General features: G+C 43.6%; 1 protein-coding gene across 1 annotated transcript; it reads left to right on the top strand.

Moving 5' to 3' along the window:
* The first annotated feature begins 4,734 nt into the window (after window positions 1-4,734).
* CLSPN (claspin) lies at window positions 4,735-18,960 on the top strand. Its single transcript, XM_066564837.1, has 25 exons — window positions 4,735-4,773; window positions 5,533-5,662; window positions 6,218-6,678; window positions 6,973-7,137; window positions 7,729-7,818; window positions 8,047-8,119; window positions 8,376-8,484; window positions 9,011-9,564; window positions 10,020-10,211; window positions 10,632-10,834; window positions 11,204-11,406; window positions 11,608-11,672; window positions 12,067-12,272; window positions 12,851-13,011; window positions 13,098-13,324; window positions 13,543-13,657; window positions 14,399-14,480; window positions 14,790-14,884; window positions 15,441-15,605; window positions 15,690-15,811; window positions 16,438-16,565; window positions 16,847-16,949; window positions 17,034-17,116; window positions 17,306-17,467; window positions 17,665-18,960. Exons 1-25 carry the CDS (start codon window positions 4,735-4,737, stop codon window positions 17,776-17,778), a joined length of 4,047 nt encoding a protein of 1,348 aa, XP_066420934.1. The 3' UTR covers window positions 17,779-18,960.
* The last annotated feature ends 709 nt before the right edge of the window (window positions 18,961-19,669 follow it).

Genomic DNA, 19,669 nt, shown 5'->3' with positions numbered 1-19,669 from the left:
GTCACCGGAGCGGGTGACAGGGACGCTCCAGGTGGGGTTGGATTGTCCCCGGATAGGGACACCACGCCCTCCCTGGACACCTGTTCCAGTGCTCGGTCACCCTCAATATAACCAAGGTGTTAAGGTGAAACACCGTGGTTTTGGTTATGGCCATTGGTCCTCATCCTGTTGCTGGGCACCAGCGAAATGATCCTTTTCAGTGGTGCCCAGCAACAGGGTGAGGACCAATGGCCATAAACTAAAACACTTCCTCAGCATAAGGATGAACTCTCCATGAGCATGGCCGAGCACTGGAACAGGATGCCCAGGGAGATTCTGGAGTTCTCCTGCCTGGAGATTCCAAACTCACCTGGATGCATTCCTGTGTCACCTGCTCTGGGTCACCCTGCCTTGGCAGGGGCATTGGCCAGGATGATCTGCAGAGGCCCCCTCCAACCCCAACAAATTTTGTGATTTGGTGAAGAGTCTGGCATCATTCTCTTGGCACCTGCCTTTCAGATATTGGTGTGGATTGATGGGATCCCCTCTCTGCCGTCCCTTCTCCAGACTAACCAGGCCCAGCTCCCACAGTCTCTCCAGACCCCCCATCATCTTTGTGGCCTCTCCTGGACCCTCTCCAGTATCTCCTTGTCTTTCTTGTCCTGAGGAGCCCAGAAGTGGACACAGCACTCCAGATGTCCCTCACTAGGGCTGGGTGTCAGGATTTCCTCTGCTGGCTCTTCCCAGGGTGCATCTCACGCATGTGGCCCTTCCAGAGCTGCCTCAGAAGAGGTGACAGCTGCTGCCCCTCGGGCACCAGGAAGGAGGGAATTGTCTGTCTGTACCTCCCTGTTCTGTCCCAAAACCCAACACCTGTTTGCAGGTTTAATAATTAACCCAGAACTCCAGCACGCTCCGTGCCAGCCACCCTGATGGTGCCTGCCTGCCCACAGCGGTGCTGCTCCAGCTTCACCAGCTCTCCACTGCTCCCCAAAACCACGGAATTCTCCCTGCTCAATTGATGACACCCTGAATAACTCCCAGCATTCCCAGCCAAACAGCCTCAGTGGGGTTTAAAACACCTGACTGTCGGAATTCAGGACATCCCTCTGGCTGTCCTGGATTGCCAGGACCCCTGCCAGGGGGCTCAGGGACCCCGGCACAGAGCCCAAGACGCCTGTGAGTTTGATTAGGACCCATGGAGCAAATTACCAACCTTATATGAGGATCTGCAAGCCACAAAAGTATAAGTAGAATAATAATCAGTTTGTCACGGGGTGAAAAATAGACTTTTTGAGGTTTTTAGAATGGGGCTTCAGGGGGCAAGATGGAGGAATCTGGGCATGTCCAGCCTTTCTCCTTCTTCTTCTTGGCCTCCATCTTCTGCTGTGATGGTGGCACTTTTGGATTGGTTTAGAGTAGAAGCTCACTGTCTAACATAGGTGATAGGTATTGGGAAGTTATTGTAAATATTGTGCACGTAGTTTTTAGTATAAAGAGATAACAACACTGCCCTGAGGGTGGTGTGGCCAGAGTGCCTCTGTCTGTCCTGCTGAGAGGACCTCGGCAGGCCAGGAGAAAGAATTTTATAGATAAGAAACAATAAACAACCTTGAGAACGAGAACTGAAGAGCTCTGACTCCTTCTTCGACTGCCAGGCTGGGAAAAGAGACTTTCTAACACATCTCAGGGTTACTGTGAGCAGCTAAAGCCCCGAGAGCTGGCAAAACAGGATTTGCATAAGGCAGGTGAGCCCCAGCAGTGAACCTGTCAGGGCTGTGACCAGCAGCCCTTGAGGTGCTCCTTGGACATGGAATGGCTGAGGATCTACAAGGGCTGGAGATCCATGAGGGCTGGAGACCCACAAGTGTCTGGCACAACCTTGGACACCACCCAGGAGCTGCCTGGGAATCAACGGGGTGGGAACCCAGGGTGTTCCACTGACCAGGGCGTTCAGCTCCTGGGACAATCTTGCCATGGCCACGTCCCCTTATCCTCACAGACAATAAATTTATCCTCTGGTAAAGAGACAACACTTCCAGCTATGTGTCATTAAATAGAGGGCCTAGGGACTTTTTGCCTTTTTAAGCAGTTTATGTTATTTTAGCGAGCTGCTCCCTTGTGCACCTCCTGGGTTCTGTTTAACCAACAGCTCCCTGCTGACTCACCAGAAAATCAGAAGTCAAAACATTTTATAAATAATAAATGCTGAGTCCATTTTATTTGCCTTTTTTAACCTGTGGGGCTGATATTTTCCAAGTTGAAACATCAAAATCTATTTTAAAATGAAATGAAATCTGAGATTCTCATATAGATCTGAGATTTTCTCATAATTCCCTGACAGCAGCTGATGAACACCTGAGGAAAAAACCAGTTTTACCAGACCAGTAACAACCTCCACAACACCTGGCAACATTTCCATGCTATTATTCATCATATCTATGTATAAAAACCACGTATGTAAGGCTACACAGACAGTACTTTAAAAAAAACCCACCAAAGATACAATCTCTGTCTCAAGAAATCTGCAATACAAAGGCTCAGTCCTGTAAGATGTTGAGTGCGATAACTAAAGCCTTTACTCACTGCATTATAAATTCAATTAACTTGATAAATATTACACACATAGTGAGACATCCCCACTGCCACAGCAGTCAGAACCCTATTTCTCTATGTTAACCCAGCCTTATCTTGAAAACAGCCACATTTCCAGGGTCAAGACTGGACGTGGGAATGACAGATCAGAGTTATGACAGGATTAGCTCTGACGATTTCCTTCTAAACACCTCATCTGCTACAAGCTGGGGAAGGAGTATGTTGTTTAGTAAAAACCAGATTCCTAAACTAGCTTTTATAATATAAATGTCTTAAGATGGGGCTTGATCCAGTGCTAAAAGTCTGTGTGACATTTAGAACCTCCTTAATGGCAAACATTTTACCTGTTCCATGGCTGCCTCTGTGTGCCAGGTATGAGTAACAACCCAGGATCAGAAATTACCTAATAAGGCCAATCTTTTTGTCACCTTTTTCTTGTCAGCTGACTCTGACTCTCATCCTGACGCAGCCATGAGAGCGCAGCCCTGAGGAGGTGTGTTTGTGCAGAGCCAGCATCTGTCCCTCTGTTACTAAACACTAATTATTAAATTAATTACTGTAGCTCCTGCAGCAGCTAGAAGAAAGCAGAACTGTGGTGTTTGTGGCGGGTTTCATGGACATTTGCTTTTCTCACTTCCTTTGTTCTCAGGCTTGTTGGCTCCATGTGAACTGTCATGGTCGATCAGTCTATCTGCTCCTTGTCCCTGACAAAACCATAACAATAAAATACCCCAAAAACTGACCAAACACCCCAAAACACTTCTTATTTTTCCCTTGCCTTCAGTGATAGCAGATTCCCACAGGGTGACTCGGAAGGAAGTGTATTACTGTAGCAGGATGTTCTACAAGTAATTGTAATTATGAAAAAAGTGCCAAATACCCCCAGTTGTAGATCAGAACAGGGTCCCTGACACTCACCCCAGCTCAGGGCTCTCCCTCCAGCTACTTGCAAAAGAGCTACAAAACTAAATAAAGCCAAAATGGATAAAGTAGAATATTTTCATACTTGGATTGACTCTGTACTAGAATATTCCTGTATGGGCCATTCACCTTGCACTTGGACTTGGTGATCCTTGTGGGTCCCTTCCAACTTCGAATATTTTGTGAAATCTGTGAAGTATGAAGTGATTTGCATCTGTTGAGTAGTTCTTCATTGATTTACGTGTTTTCAGTAAATTTTTCTGTCTTCAGAAGCCTTTATTTTCTTCCCTTAAGGAGCATTAAGCAGCAAGGTTAAGTAAAGAAGTTGTTAAATAACTATATAATGAGACTTTATGACTTACGAGAGGTAAAACTTAAATCTTTTGTATGTAGAGGGAATATTCAGAAATTCAGGGGGAGAAACTGAAAGAAATTGAAAGAATTTACCCAAAAGGTTCGAGCCTTCATTCACCTAAGATGAGTGGGACTGGCTCAGAGTGTGTCTGTACAGCAGCCAATGGAAAGTGCATGTATTTTATTCTGTAAATAGGACACTGTTGACAGTAATAGCTGAGTGTATCTAATATCCATGAGCTCGACTCGTGTGCTCTCACCCAGAGACACGACATGTAGCATATCACAAAGATCAAAACGAAACATAGGCTTTGTTTAACCCATGAAACAATGTGAAATGTTTTGGCAGTGGAGCCCTGTCACCACAATGTCGATAATTGACAGAGCTGTAAATCCCCGGGCCCTTCACGCCCCTCCCTTCTCCTCCTCGTCCCTCACGACCCCGCTCGGTCCCTCACGTCCCCTCTCGGTCCCTCACGAACCCTCTCCGTCCCTCACGTTCCGCTCGGCCTCCCACGTCCCCTCGCATCTCTTCTCGTCCCTTTCGGCCCCTCACTGTCCCTCACGTCCCTCTCGCTCCCCCTCAGTCCCTAACATCCCCTCGTGTCCCCTCGTGTCCCCTCGTGTCCCCTCACGGTCCCGCCTCAGCCCAGGCGCGCGGAGCGCCCCCACCGCCAGGCGGCGCAATAGCGCGCGCGGGCGGGAGCCGCGATTGGTCCACGCTGAGGGGGCGTGGCTTCAGGGGACCCCGCCCAGCAAGGCGGTCAGGGGCGGGGCTTATGGCGCAGTTCTGGGCAGCCATTGGGTGATCCCGGGCCGGGGCGGGGCCAGGGCAGCGCGCGAAGGCTCGAAGCGGTCCCCGGGCGGCGGGAGCGCGGGCGGGTCATGGCGGCGCTACCGGTAACAACGGAGGGTTCTGTTGAGGTGAGTCCTGCCGCTCCCCTCCGTTCAGCATGGCCGCCCGGCTGCTGACGGCGGAGGCAGCTCGCGGCTGCCCGAGGCCTTGCGGCTCCTTGGGCTATGGCGAGGTGGAAGGCCCGGGAGGGACAGCGAGGGAGATGGCGGTTCCAGTAACCGTTCCGGTACGGCGCCCGTTCAGGTAGCAGTGCCGGTGGCGGAGCCAGTAGCCACCGGCCACCGCTGCCCGCCGTCCTTGATCACGGGCAGTCCCGCGCCTTCACTGGGCTCGCCCTTCCTGTCAGACTACAGCTCCCAGCATGCCCCGTGCCCGCCCTGCCGGCCGCGGGACACGCTGGGAAGGCCGCGCTCAGCCGGTCTCTATGGGCGCGGTGCATGCCGGGAGGGCTGCTGGGCCCGCCGTGCCGGCTCTGAAAAAAATTAATAAAATTAATAAAATAATAAAATAACGAGTAAAAAACGTCCGGTCTGAATACGATCAGCCAATGTCAATGCTGTACAAACTCGCACGTGTACTACCCATTATGTGAATAGCGATTTATATTGATAAATATGGTAAATATAAATAACAATAGTAAATATTACTAAATATGTAAATGCCATAATTGAAATATAAGGAGAGAGCATGTGGATTTCATTGTCTGTGAGGGCTTAGCCAAGGTTTTGGAATGAATTTGAATGCCAGCAGTCAGGACTACATAAGCAATATGTTACCCCATTAAGAAATATTTATCCCATTAAGAAAAATCGAATTTTGCTTTGTAGCTTCCACTGGAGGACTTGAACCCAGACTTGCAGAAACCTCTGGACAGTGACTCTGACAGTGGCCAGGGCAGCTGTGAGACAGCATCCCCAGGGCCCCTTGGCAAGAGCACAGCATCCTTCGAGGACAGAGGTCTGTAACATTCCCATGAATTGTTTTTCTCCAACATTACATTTTTTGTTTCATAAATACCTTTTAGGAAGTTGTCACTGCTTGACCTGTAGGAATCCAAAGTCTTCTTGTTGCTCAGAATGTGGGCAGGCATCTTTAAACCTCTGAAGAGTGTTTTATGAGCTACAGAAAGAAAGACTGAATGGGATGTGTTTAATTACTTATTCACTTTTTACTTATTAGTAATTGCTTATTCACTTTTCCCCCTCTTTTGTTTAATCTATGTAGTCTGATTTTTATTACTATTTTAAGGCAGGGCACTACCAATGAAGGATTTTCAGCTTTGCCCTTTTTTTAAAGGTTAAAAACCTTTAACATCAATTTGGGTTAATTAAATGCTGCTCTCTGGGGAGAAGTGGATTTTTGAAAGTCGAGTTTGAAGCATGAAAGATTTTTCATGCTTCCCTGAGAAGCTCATTTGCTGTGGATGGTGATATATGTCAGATTTAATGGCTGTAAATTTGGTTGTTTGTTAATTAATTTGTTGCACTTTTTTATTTTCATGTATTTTGCCAGATTCGGAAGAAGAAATTTTTGTGCGTAAAAAAGCAAAAAACCAGAAAGTGCTTGAGGACAGTGAGAGTGAAGAGGAAGAGGATGGAGGCTCAGCTGGGCAGGAGGATGCTTTGGGTGGAGACAAGGAAAATGGGGAGGAAAAGGAGAACATTGCTGCTGAAAAGAAGAAAAAATCCCATCGGATCCTCCCAGCTCTGCTGGACAGTGATGACAGTGACACTGGGGACCCACTGCAGATTGAAAACCTTGAAACAGGCAGGAGCTCTGCCTTGCCTGAGGGTGAGCTGGGAGAGGAGAGACCCCTAAAATCTGGGAAAAAGTACAGAAAGCATAAACATAAACATGATATTGAAGAGGAGCCACTAAAAGAAGCTGTCACAAAATCCAGAAGGAGAAAGGACAAGGAGAAAATAATGGAGTCAATTAAACAGCTGAGGAAAGAAAAGAAGCCTGTGGCAGAGGTGGGTGTTTTGGCACAAAACCTCAGATAATTTCTCAACTAAGTTAGATGTATTGTTATTTGTGGTTATTCTGTTGCAAAGCTTCAGTGTTGTGTCCACATTCCTGAGCAGGTTTGGGATCCACAACATACAAGTCTTACCTGCAAAATCTGCAGGTCAATTTTAATTAAATTGCATTAAATTTGCAGTTTAAGGAAGTAAAAACTTGATTATTTAATGCCATTTTAAATTAATGTCAAAGAACCAAAGGGACCTTCTGAAAGGAATCACACAAATAATTTATTCTGGAAGCAGGTGGATGGTGGTGAGAGGTTTCCCTTCAACGACAGTGGATGTCTTCTGGATGACAAGGACCTCTTTGATAATGGCTTGGAAGAGGAAGATGATCAAGCCCTTGAGGATGAAGAGTCCCTAGAATCCATACGAGCAGCTGTGAAAAACAAAATAAAACACTACAAGGTAACAGTTGGCTGTGATACAAAAATTATTGTAAATGAACTGTCTTCCATACTGATAGAAAATAGGTTTAGATGGGATATTGGGAAGGAATTTTTCCCTGTGAGGGTGGGCAGGCCCTGGCTCAGGGTGCCCAGAGCACCTGTGGCTGCCCCTGGATCCCTGGAAGTGCCCAAGGCCAGGCTGGACAGGGCTTGGAGCACCCTGGGACAGTGGAAGGGGCTGAAATGGGATGAACTTCAGGGTCTTTTGCAACCCAAATCATTCCATGGTTACTGGATTCAGCAGGAATTTCTACCTGAACAGATTCTAAAACTCTCTGTGACCGTGGTGGAGCTGTGCTGCTGTGGCAGAAGAGAGGAGAGCCTTCTGGATTTGTTTTTAAAGATGGAGTGATGTTGTCCTGGCAACTTAAAAAGAATTCTGGAGTAGGAGCTTTGGAATCTGCCCTTGTGTGGGGTCTGTGCTGGTTTATGAAGCACTTGCTAGCTTTGGTGACCAGTGGTAGCTCTGTACAGTCATTTATTATGTGTTTGCCCTTGATAGTGCCAGTGTATTGATAGAAATCATTGAATTTCTTCTTATACCCCATAGAACAAAGAACGTTTTCCTGACAGCGAGGGCTACAAACATGTATTTGATGAGGAGAATGAGGAGCCTGTATTAAAGGAGCCAAAAAGGAAGGTGAGGTCTTCATCTTTTCAAAGCTCTGGATTGTTTGTCATGACTAAAATGGTTTTGTGTGCACAGTGTGGTTTTGTTTTTGTTTTTTTTTTTTTTTTTAATGGGATGCTTTATTCTGACTCCTTGCTGTTTGAAAGGGAAAAATAAACTATTTAAAAAGTAGAGAAAGAGCCCCATGTTTTGTTCCCTGACTTCAGAAACCTTTCTTTTCCCTTTTCTCCCCCTAAGGAGCGGAAAGCAGCACGGTTGAGTAAAGAAGCCATTAAACAACTACACAGTGAGACCCAACGACTTCTTAGAGGTAAAACTTAAATTCTTTATATGTAAAGGGGTATAAACTGTTCAGAAATTCAGAGGAGAATTTGAAAGAATTTACTCAGAAGGTTAGAGCCTCCTTTGACCTAATGTGGCTTACTGAGGGTTGAAGGGTGCAAGACCATTTTTATTGAAGGACCTGTTAAAGGTATTTTTGTAACTAATGAAAATAAAGATACTTGTTATTAAATAAAGGGCTCAGATGATGTTTTAAATCTTCTCTCACTGTTTTTCTCTGGCAGAATCATCTGTGTCTCTCCCATATCATGTGCCTGAGGCCAAAAGTATTCATGACTTCTTCAAGAGCAGACCTCGACCAGCATGTCAAGGAAATGCCATGGCCCTGTTGAAGTAAGGACTTAAACCTTCCTCATCCAATTTTTTCATAAACTTTAGGCATCTCTAGCTTTTCTTTGGAGGATAACCAAACTTTAAATCCATAAAAATAGGAAATTAGGAGAATGCCATTGCTAACATCAGGCAATGCTGCTCTCCTGACAGAGTCATACTGTTGAAATGATCAGGGCCAGGAGTAACTCATATGAAGGAACTTATGATGGAGAGTTATTTTAATGGGATTTAGGCTGAACTCCAATATTTTACTTGGGCTGTGTCTTCTCTGAGTAATGTTTAGTAAAATACTGAAGCTACAGTAGTCACAAAATCCCTCAGGAATTTCATACTCTGATACTGTAACCAGTACAAAACTTTTACACTTCCTTTAGGTCTCATGAAGTTTTCCAAATTTCTGTCCTTCATCTCTTCCTACACATTAATGACAATAATTAGGAAATGGTTTAATCCTTTCAGTTCGTCCTCAGCCTTCTCTCCATTTCACACTAACTATGGGTGGTGTGTTTCTTTCTGCCTCTTTTAGGTCCTCTAAATACCAGCTGACCCTAAATGAAGAATCTGCAGCTGTTGGGAGCTTGAGCAAGGATGGCAAAGATGGGCCAATGGAAGGTGATCAATCAGCAGCTGCTGAACCAGAAATGAGCCTGGGCAGAGATGTTGATGCTTCTGTGACTGAGCCTCTTGCTGCTGAAGGGAGGAACTTGCCAGAGGACTGTGCTGAGCAGCCCAGGCAGGACAGGGAGGATTCTCATGCAGTTACAGAGTCTGTAACTGATGATAACACAAAGGAACAGCAGCTCTCCAACTGCCTGAGCACTGACTGTGATGAGCAAAAGGAGAGTGAAATTCCTCCAGCATCTGGAGATGCCCTCATGGAAAGAGAGGAAAGAGCACCAGGTGTACAAGGGGAAACAAAAACTCCACAAGGGGGGCCTGGGCTGGTGGCACAGCCTGAAAAAGTGAGGAAATCCAAGCTGGATAAACTTCGTGAACTGGGAATAGACCTGTCCATCCAGCCAAGAATCTGCTCTGACAAGGAATCCTTCATAAACCTCGATGAAGCTGATTCAAATAAAGGTAGCACTTGTGTTGTAGTCCTAAGCAGTGTTGATCTGAGCTTGGCTGGAAAACTCAGAAATATTTAGGTGATAGAACTGTCAGGCACATTCACTTACTAGTGTGGATTCTTTGAGATATGCTAACAGAAATTTAGAATTGCTTGGTGGATGGGAGGCTGGGCTGGAAGTGAATTGAGGTCTTGTGGACAAATGGTAGTCAATGGTAAGATAATTTAATATTAGCTAATATCAATGAAATACAAGCTACAGCATAAATATTCTGTGATGGTTATAATTAGTTGAATAGAATAGTTTTGCCAATATTTTAGTATTCAAGATTTACCTTTTAAACTATCCTTTTTTAAACTTAGCTTTAAACTAAACTTTGGGGGCAAGAAATGCTCAAGACCTACTCTTTTAACAGTCAATGCTTTTCCATGCCATCACATTGATTTAATTAATATGTATTTCAAGAACTAGAAGCCCTGAAAGCACGTTTCTTGAAGCACACTCTCCAGACATCGAAATCCAAAGGCGAACGGGCCATAAATATGAACATTATCCGTAAGGAAACAACATCTGATGGGAAGGAGGAGCTGAGAGCAGATGTGGTGCCAGCAGTTTTGGCTGCAGAGAGCCTGGAGGAAGCAGTCCACAAAAAGCCAGGTTGGTGGGGGAGAAGAAGAGACAAGGATTGAATTGGAAAACACAGCATGAGAGGAAAATGTTTCTCAATGCTGCCCTACAGAATACAGGTGGAGGGATCTTCTTCTGTAAGATTACTGGGTATGTTCCCCCTAATGGATAGCCCTCTTTAAATTAACAAATTCTTGGTAGACCACTGAAACAGCAGTGGCCTGTGTAGGACAGCCTCAGTCATATCTTTGTGATTAATTCCTTGGATTTTTCCTGGTTCCAGGAGAAGCTGTGGCTGCCCCGTCCCTGTAAGTGTCCGAGCACAGGCTGGACAGGGCTTGGAGCAACCTGGTCTAGTGGAGAGTGTTCCTGCCCATGGCAGTGGTGGAAAGGGGTGAACTTCAAGGTCTCTTCCAACCCAAGCCCTTCCCTGAATCTTTTCCTGTGCAGGTGAAAAGCTGCAGGCCCTGAAGGCCAAGCTGCAGGAGGCCATGAAGCTCCGCAGGACCGAGGAGCGGCAGAAGCGGCACGCGCTGTTTAAGCTGGACAATGAGGAGATGCTGGAGGAGGAGGAGGAGGAGGAGGAGGAGGAAGAAGAGATGACAGATGAGTCTGAGGAGGAAGAAGATGAAGAAGAAGAAGGTGATCATGAGGTCTGTATGCAGCATTTTTCCATAACCTCATCAGCATCTCTGTTCTGCTTCCTCTCCCCTGTGGAATGGGACTTTGGTACACTACTGACTGGGGGAATTGCTAAGAATTCCTCCTAGAAGCTAAAAAATTCTATACTTGGCATATTCAGGATTTGGATTGTCTAACCTTGAACTCATGAGTATTTTCTTTATTTATCTAAACACTATAAAATCAAATAGAAGTGTTTAAAAGGTTTTGATGCCCTTTTCCCTTTTTATAAATCCTTGGCTCGTTGCTGGCAGGGCCAAACAGCTCACGTGCCTCACCTGGGGTAGGATTTGCCATGACCATAATCATTAACTGTGATGTGTTTTGGGGATGTTTTTTAGAATTCAGAATTTCTCCTTGATGAAGCAGAGGAAGATAATGAAGATACAGAAGAGAAACACACCGAAGATGGTGATAAAGAAACTGACAAAGAATCCATTGATGGAGAGAAGCTGGAGAAATCTGAACATGGTGATTCTGTTCTAAAACATCCTTCAACAGAGTCTACATTGATGCTTTTTAAGGACAGCTCCTCAAAAATGGGGTAAATAATCCAAGCCTTAAAAGTGGTGACTGAGAAATTTTAAATTTGATCAGCACGTGTAGATTTTTTTATTTAAAGTGCCTTTTGTAAGTATTTTTCTGTTCCCTTGTTGTTTTTTTTGTTGGTTTTTTTTTTTTTCAATTTGCAATTAAATAAATTTAAATCCTAAATTTATTAGCAAATATCTTTTATGAATTGCAGATATTCTCTTCCTGATGAAAAACTGGAAATGGAAGAAACTGTAGACAAAGGACCTAACAAGTTAGGTAAAGTAGAATTATTGCCCTAGATAATTGTTGGGTTTTTTTTTTAATTTAGCATATGTAAAAGTTTCTATTTAAGACTGGTATTCAGTATTTCTGTTATTTCATCACTTGTATATAGTTATACAGTATGGTTTTAAAAGTTTAGATTGATGAAAAAATGGGTGGGCTTGAAAAAACTAGAGGGAAAAATACTGTTCAAAATAATACTGGAAGAAATATAAAATGTCAGAAAAGTAAAAAAGTGTAATATGCACCCTGTGAGAAGAAGGAAATCCAACATGATCACAAAATGAATTTTTAGCAAGGTGTCAGTGTTGCAAAATATTATATTGAGGTTTTGCTGGATTACACACACAGAAAAAGTTAAACACTATATTTTTTTTTTTATTTCCAGAGGATGATGATTCATTTTCTCTACCAGCACTGCCAAAGGAGAACAGCCACAACAGCAGCTTTGAGTTCATTGGCTCCATGATCCCATCCTACCAGCCCTGTAACAAGCAGGCCTCGAGGGGAGGGAGCTTCTTCCCTGCAGCAGGGGGGTTCAGGTCACCCTCCCCAGGATTCTTCAAAACAAGTTTTATCAGCTCTGCTTCCAAGGTGAGATTCTCCTGGTCATGTCTTATACTATAACACAGTGGGAAGTAAATAAATGTATTTTATCCTGATGGGCAGAGCTATCAAAAGAATCAACCCAGACAAATGCTTTGGTATCAGTGAGATTTCAGAAGAGCAAACTGCCCCTTGGGTTTGTGTCCACATTGGAATGGATAAAAATGGCATTCTAAAACTTATATACTAAAGCATTAAAGAAATGATGCTATAATCTGCCTTTTATATCTAAAATACATGCATCATAAATTTGGTTTTAAGAATGCTTGCATGGGCTACACAACATCTGATAGCAGTGAGCTCCTGTGGTGTAATGGAGCCGTGTGGACATAATTTGACTCCTGCATGGTTTGGGTTGGAAGAAACCTCAAAGTTCATCTCATCCCACCCTGTGCCATGTGCAGGGACACCTTCCACTGTCCCAGGGTGCTCCAAGCCCCATCCAACCTGGCCAGGAACACTCAGGGATGGGGCAGCCACAACTTCTCTAGGAAGTCTGTTCCTTCCAATGCATTTAAATTTAAGCTTGCTAAACAACTTCTATATTTTTGTATTCCCCTGACTAGAGCTCAGGAAAGACCTCTGAGCCTTCTCTTCCCATAGAAGATTCCCAGGACCTCTATAATGCCTCTCCTGAGCCCAAGAGTTTATTTCCAGGGGCTGGGGAGTCAAGATTTCAGTTTTCCCTGGAAGATGACACTCAAAGCCAGCTGCTTGATGCAGATGGGTGAGTGATGGGTGTAAAGGATGATGTTTGACAGAAATAAGATGTGCAGACCAGCAAGATTTTTCTAACTACAGCCTTTCTTTCAGGTTCTTGAATGTTGGACAACACAGGAACAAATACCAATCCTCAAAGCATCAGCTGCCACTGGCCAGCATGGATGAGAATGCCATGGATGCCAACATGGATGAGTTACTGGACCTGTGTTCTGGACAGTTCAGCAGCCAAGCTGAGCACGTGCCAAACACCAGCAGCACCAAAAAGCAGAACATGGAGGAGCTGCTTAATCTTTGTTCAGGGAAATTCGTGTCTCAGAGTATGTCCTGAATTCTTTTCTCAGAGAATGTCCTGAATTCTTTTGCTGGTTACTTGATTTAGAAATTTTTAGCTGAGGTGACTTCAAGTCTGGGTGCTGATGCCACATGTGGAGTTTTGTCTTTGTTGGGAGCATATGCAGTTTTATTTCTGGGGTGTTCTCTGACACTTTAAGAGCAGAAATAAGTTAAATAAGTTGCATCTTATTTCTTTCTGTAGCAGGTTCTCCAACATGGGCTTCTTCAGTGTCTTCCAAGGCAGAAAAAGACAGTGACATAGAAGATCCAATGGCAGAGGCTCTGGAGCTCTGCTCAGGCTCCTTTCCCACAGACAGGTTAGCATTGCTCTCCTAAAATTTACAGAAGTTAATTCTGGTAACTCTCCTGTTTCACTCTTAGAAGTGTTTTCTTTTTTTAACATCAATTTGCTGTCAGTGAAAGAGTGCTTTGTTTTGGAGGTGAAAGGGAGGAATATTGCAAATTGCTCAGCAATTGCTCTCTAATTGGCAGCATCAACTGTTTCCCACAGCTACTGTGAAGGGAAATCCTTTGTCTTACACTGATAGTGAAAGAAACAGTGAAGAACTTTCATTAAACTGAGAAAAGTGATTAAAAGTGGGACTTTTTGGAGTCTGTTCTGGGCTGTTGCCAAAGTGCCATAACAAAGTTGGATACTTGGAGTTTTTTATTGACAAAATTGGAGAGTGTAGGGCTGCCTGACAAAAGGATAGTGGGGCTTAATAAGTGGGAATGCTAAGGGGATCCAAGAGGAATTTGAGAGGAGGAAAAAAATTGGAAAAATTAGTGCTTGTCCCGTGGTTTCTGCAAGTGAAGACAGAAAAAACATCAACTTCAATGGGGATTTAAGGCAGTTATTGCTAAATGCTGCTTCAACTTCTTAAAATATCAATTCAAATGGGGATTTGAGGCAGTTATTGCTAAATGCTGTTGGCAGATTGGAGCTCTGAGCACTCCCAGGGAATTGCTTGATAGCAGCTGAGGTGGGTGTTGAAATTTTGCCTTGGTTTACTGGAGGTAAAGTGAAAATGCCTTTCTCCCATTTATGTTTTCCCTAGGGAAGAGGAAGAAGAGGAGGAACAAGAAGAACTTGGTGGTTTTCAGCTTTTAACAGATGATGAGGCCTGTGCAAGTGAAGAGGTGTGAACTGATGGAGCCAGGCAGCTGCTGGATAAAATGGATAAAATTCCATTTATCTTTCTAGGTTTTTAATATATCCATCAATGCAAAGTACCACAACTTCCCTAACAAGCTACTGAAACATTTTTCAGAGCAAACTTTGGATCACTTAAAAGATCTCTTTAATATAATGATACAGTGAAAAAGGCAAATCCTCTGAAATATGCATCATGTTTTAGTGTCTTGTTAATTGAAGAACACACAAATCTGTCATTACAAAGCAATCCACTCTGAGAAATTTCTTATTTCTGGAAACTTTCTCTTTGACAGGATGAAAAAGGTGAAGATAGTGCTGCTGAAGAAGCAGAAGTGAGTGATGAAGAAGAAGAACTGCTGAGACATAGACCAGGCTTAAAGAAAAAACTGTAATTATTTTTTAAAATCTTAATTACCAGAGAAAATAGAATATTAATAGCACTAGAAGTTTAGTTTGGAATTATTCCCTCTCTAGCAGATGTTTATATGGTCTGGTTTTTTACTTTGGAGCTATCATATTACATGAATTGAACTGTGTCACTTGTGGCTTATAGATGATTTCCATTATGTATGGAAATCAAAAAGCCACAATAAAAGCAGTGCAGCATTTTTTTTTGACCATAAAAAGGGATGCAAGAATATTGTTGTCATTCCTCATGTCTTAAGATCTTATTTGTTCTAGCAAGAAAAACCCATAGTTGACAGTTATTGCCATCATCTTTGCAATCTGGTGGATGACAATGGTTTGGGGTGGTACATGATGCCAGGCTATGTGTGTAAATGTGCAAGAACTCAAGGCTTGGTCTTTCCAAAAATTACATGAGAAATTAGGATACATCCTTAGGAAATGTGTTCATTTTAGGTCAAAAGATAAATCTTACTTTCAGAAGATTTGGGTGATGGCTGTTTTGCTCCCAAACTGAACTCTTTTGACATTTTTCCTAGAAAACTGCAAGATTTCATGGAAGAGGAGGCAGAGCTGTCAGGGAGTGATGTGGGAAGTGAGGATGAGTATGACGGTGAAGACCTGAACGAATATGAAGAAGAGATTATCGACGAGGAGCTCCCAAACGACGCAGAATTAGGAAACCAAATACAGAAATTCCACATGTCAGTGCCATTCTCAGCAGGTTTTTGGGTGTGTAAGGCCCTGGCCAAGCTGGCCTAACCTGTCCCTGTCCCCTGTGCTGGCAGGAAGGCCATGCTGGACGATGACAAACGGCAGCTCCGCCTGTACCAGGAGCGGTACCTGCTGGATGGGGACCTGCACAGCGACGGCCCAGGCAGGACCAGGAGGTTCAGATGGAAAAACATAGGTGACCTGTCACAGACACATTTTATGAAAAGTCTTTTCCTTAGGATTGTTCCTCCTGAGAAGCTGAGAGGCCTCAGGAACAAAATGTAACCAATGGTTATCTGCTGCTGTGGAATGCAACAGGGGCATCTGGGATTGGTCTCATGTGGTTGTTTCTAATTAATGGCCAATCACAGCCCAGCTGTCTTGGACTCTGAGATTCACAAGCTTTTGTTATCATTCCATTCTTTTTCCTATTCCTTTCTTCTATTCTTTTAGTATAGTTTTAATATAATATATATCATAAGATAATAAATCAGCCTTCTGAAACATGGAGTCAGATCCTCATCTCTTCCCTCTTCCTGGGACCCCTGTGAACACCACCACAGTGACCCATGATCCAGAGTTCAGGGAGGGGGAGAAAGATTGAAAACAGAGCTTGTTGTGTGTGTGTGTGAAGTAGCACTTTATGGTCCTCAATAAAATATTTCAGTAATAAGTTGGGGAGGGATGATTCTGGGTTTTTTTGTTTGGCTGGGGTTTTTTTTGCCTTGTTTGTTTGATTTGCTTTGGGGTTTTTTTGGTTGTTGTTTTTTACTAGCCTCCCTTTTCAAAACTGATAGCTGACTGTCTTGTTTTGTTGCCTAGATTTTGCTTCACAGATGGACTTGTTTCAGAGAGATTCAGATAACGAGGAGGAGAATGAAGAGTTTGATGAGACAGAAGTGAAGTGGAGGAAGGAGCGATTTGAGCGAGAGCAGTGGCTCCGTGAGCAGGTAGGGTGAGCAGCTGGAAGGGCTTGCTCAGTCTCTGTATCATTGCTGGGTGTGAAATTGTTCATTCCTCAAGTTAAACTTCAGTATTAGGTCAGATTTCTCAGCTGAATGTGATGCTGTTCATTAATAGAACCAGGATGATGAAGTATCTAAGAAATTACAATAACTTCTTACAGTAGAAAGTAAATAGAATTAATTTACATAAAGAAAATTACTTAAAATACTGAATGAAATGTCCATTTGTAATATGAAAATTTTCAATTGTCTTCTCTCTGCTACAGAAGGAAAAAAACAAAGAGCAGGAGGAAGAGGAAGAAATTGGTGGAGACAGCGAATTCATGAAGCTGGCAAAAAAGGTGACTGCCAAGTCCCTGCAGAAGAAAGGTGAGTTTGATTTTTATTGAAGTGACAAGAAAAGAGGTGGGGAAAAGAGTTCAAAAACTGATCTTTCCCCCATGTCTCTGCCAGCCAGCCCAGCAGTGGTGGCACAAGGCTCGGCTCTGTTACCCAGGAACCCATTTGAAGCCTTCAGACCTGCCAGTGACATCCAGGTGGGTACCAGTCCTCAAAAATGGCATTTCCCAACACAGCCAAGTCAGCTGCCCCTGAATTCTGGGCACTCCTGATTTGTGTTGTTGTAATGTGTGAGCAGAGAGTAGATTTTCTCTGCAGAGTAACTTACTGAGCAACCTGCCTTGTTTCCTGAGAGTGGTTTAATGCAGCTTTTCTTTGCCTTTCAGATAAAAAATGGGTCACTCTTGAACAGACCTAAAGCTGTCCTTCAGAAGCTGGCAGCAATGTCAGATCTTAATCCAAATGCCCCTCGAAATTCAAGGAATTTTGTCTTCCATACACTTTCACCAGAGAAGAGTGAAGAGGCAAAGGAGAAATCAAAACCTCAGGTAAAGATTTGGGTAGCAGGTGCTGGCAGTTGTGCAGATTATTTGAATATACAGGCACTGAAATCTGCCAAGCAGTTGAGAGCACTGCTGTCTTAAATATTTGGTATGAGAGCACACAGGGAATATTTCTCTAATAACTCAGAATTTAAACTTTTTTTTGGACATGTTGTAAATTTTAATGTATTGACTGCCCTTAGGTGAAAAAGAGAGGCCCTTCTGCAGTGATAACATCAGCAGCAAAGCGGCCCAGGGTAGAGAGCTCAGAGGAATCCAGTCAAAGCAGAAGCATTTTCCAGTATTTGGAGAGCTGAATATTCCTGCTTGGAGCCAGAGATTGTCTCCCCTTTGCCAGCTGCAGTTTATTTTGCCAATCTGCCAGAAATCACCAGCCAAGGAAACAAATGGGTGCCACCACCTCATTCACAAGTTCCAGTAATTTCCAGGCAGTGGTTTTGTGCTTTGTTTTTTCTCAGTCCTCTGTGGCAAATGGGAGCACAAAATCCATTCCTGGTTTGGAATAAAATGCTGTCTTGATCTTTCCCAAGCATTAAGAAAACTTCCACTACTGTGGGCTGTCCTCACAGGTACTGCAGAGGTATCAGTTCCACCTGGAAATGCCATTGGTGTGACAAGGAAATACCTCAGGTAAGTGAAAGCACAATAAAGGAGGAATTTCTGCAGCTCTGGGAGAGAATGAAGCAGTGTTGGCCATGGCAGGACACTTGTTTACAATTGCAGCACAAAGTTTTAGCTGTGGCTCCCTCCAGTGTCTTATTTTTAATGTTGAGCATTTATTAAGCTTCTCCTTTTTAGAAGCTCTAATTTATCTTTGAAATGTTTACTTTGTGGGAAAGGTCCCAGTCTCTTCTGAGGCAATATGAGAAGGGTTTCTTTCCAAGTTTTTATTACTGCTGATGTCCTTAAACTTACAGATGGATGTGTGTGTGGAGAGGGAAGAACGTGAGAGACGTGTGGGAGAGGAAAAGGTCTGGGGGGGTTTATTTGCATTGGTGGGGGAAGATGCTGGGGTTGCTTTGGTTTGCCCAACTCCAGGCTATCTTTAACCATGCATTCTGTTGTTTTCATGCACTCATCCAAGAGAAACCATCCATTGCTGAGCAGCCAGTAAGGAAAGGGCTGCTCTAGAATGAGGGAATTTATAAGGAGCTGTCATTCACAACTATTCCTAACAGCGTGACAGAAACATGAGCCAGTGTCCAGCATTCCTGATGTTTCTGATCACAAGCTGAAGGTGTTGGAGAGCAGATAATGGTACCACAGGGTCCTGCTCTAAAACTAAACCTCTCTGGGACTGGATGTCACATACCTGAGGTGCTGACCCCATTGCAGAAATGTCTGAGCTGTAAATTTTGTAACATCTTGAGCACATGCCTGATGTGCTGCGTGTAAAATATTTTATTGTACAGTATGTTATAAAGAATTATGGTACTAATTGAAGTGCAACTTTACAATAAAACATGGTTTTAATTTTGGAGGCAGTTATAATTAATTTATAGGATTTTGCTCATGTCTTGGGGTTTTCCCCCCAAATGTTTTTTATTTCTATGTCTGTTTTTTCATTGCTGCCTTTTTTTTTTGTAGCCACAACTCAGCCCTTCACTAGGAACAGCTGCAATAATATTGGAATACAACAAAAACAACCCCTTGTGTTTATTGGAGGGTGGATTTTCAACTCCTCAAGTCTTCCACTTGGGTTTGCACAAAATTCTTGGCCTGAAGAATATGTTTTTTTCCTGCTTCAATAGTTTTGGATTTTTTAGTTCCTAGACAAAACTTTCTTTATCCTGGTCTTAAGAAGTGTCTATTTCAGTTCAGTGCAGCAATTCTAATGATTGGTGTACCTGGATTTGGGATTGGAGGTTTAGGGAAGAGGAATGACCTTTCCTTCTTCGTTATCAGACTTTTCTTGAAGGACCATGTAACTAAAAGATTTCTGAACACTCACTTCATTCTTTATCAGTGTTTCACTGATATGAAAGGTGAACTAATTCAGCCCAGCTTTGTTGGGTAAAAACATTCAAGCTCCAAATTTGGGCATTTTCCCAGGATTTTGCTCCTGCTCTGCCACTAGAGTGCAGCAAGAGAATGTGCTTGCTCTGGCACGGGGCAAAGCAAAATCATTAAAGCTTAAACTGTGTCTTGACTCCAGGGGAAATTCTTGCAGTTTTCCATGCTCTGGCA

This window comes from Molothrus aeneus, chromosome 23, assembly GCF_037042795.1.
Source record: "Molothrus aeneus isolate 106 chromosome 23, BPBGC_Maene_1.0, whole genome shotgun sequence".
Taxonomy (NCBI): Eukaryota; Metazoa; Chordata; class Aves; order Passeriformes; family Icteridae; genus Molothrus; species Molothrus aeneus.
Note: the sequence above shows the minus strand (reverse complement) of the source record. Positions and strands in the feature narration are given on the sequence as shown.

Coding starts and splice junctions, on each gene's coding strand:
- CLSPN (XM_066564837.1), top strand. CDS start 4,735: ATGGCGGCGCTACCGGTAACAACGGAGGGTTCTGTTGAG. Junction 8,120..8,375: donor GACCCAACGACTTCTTAGAG/GTAAAACTTAAA, acceptor TTTCTCTGGCAG/AATCATCTGTGTCTCTCCCA. Junction 14,885..15,440: donor CCAGGCTTAAAGAAAAAACT/GTAATTATTTTT, acceptor CATTTTTCCTAG/AAAACTGCAAGATTTCATGG.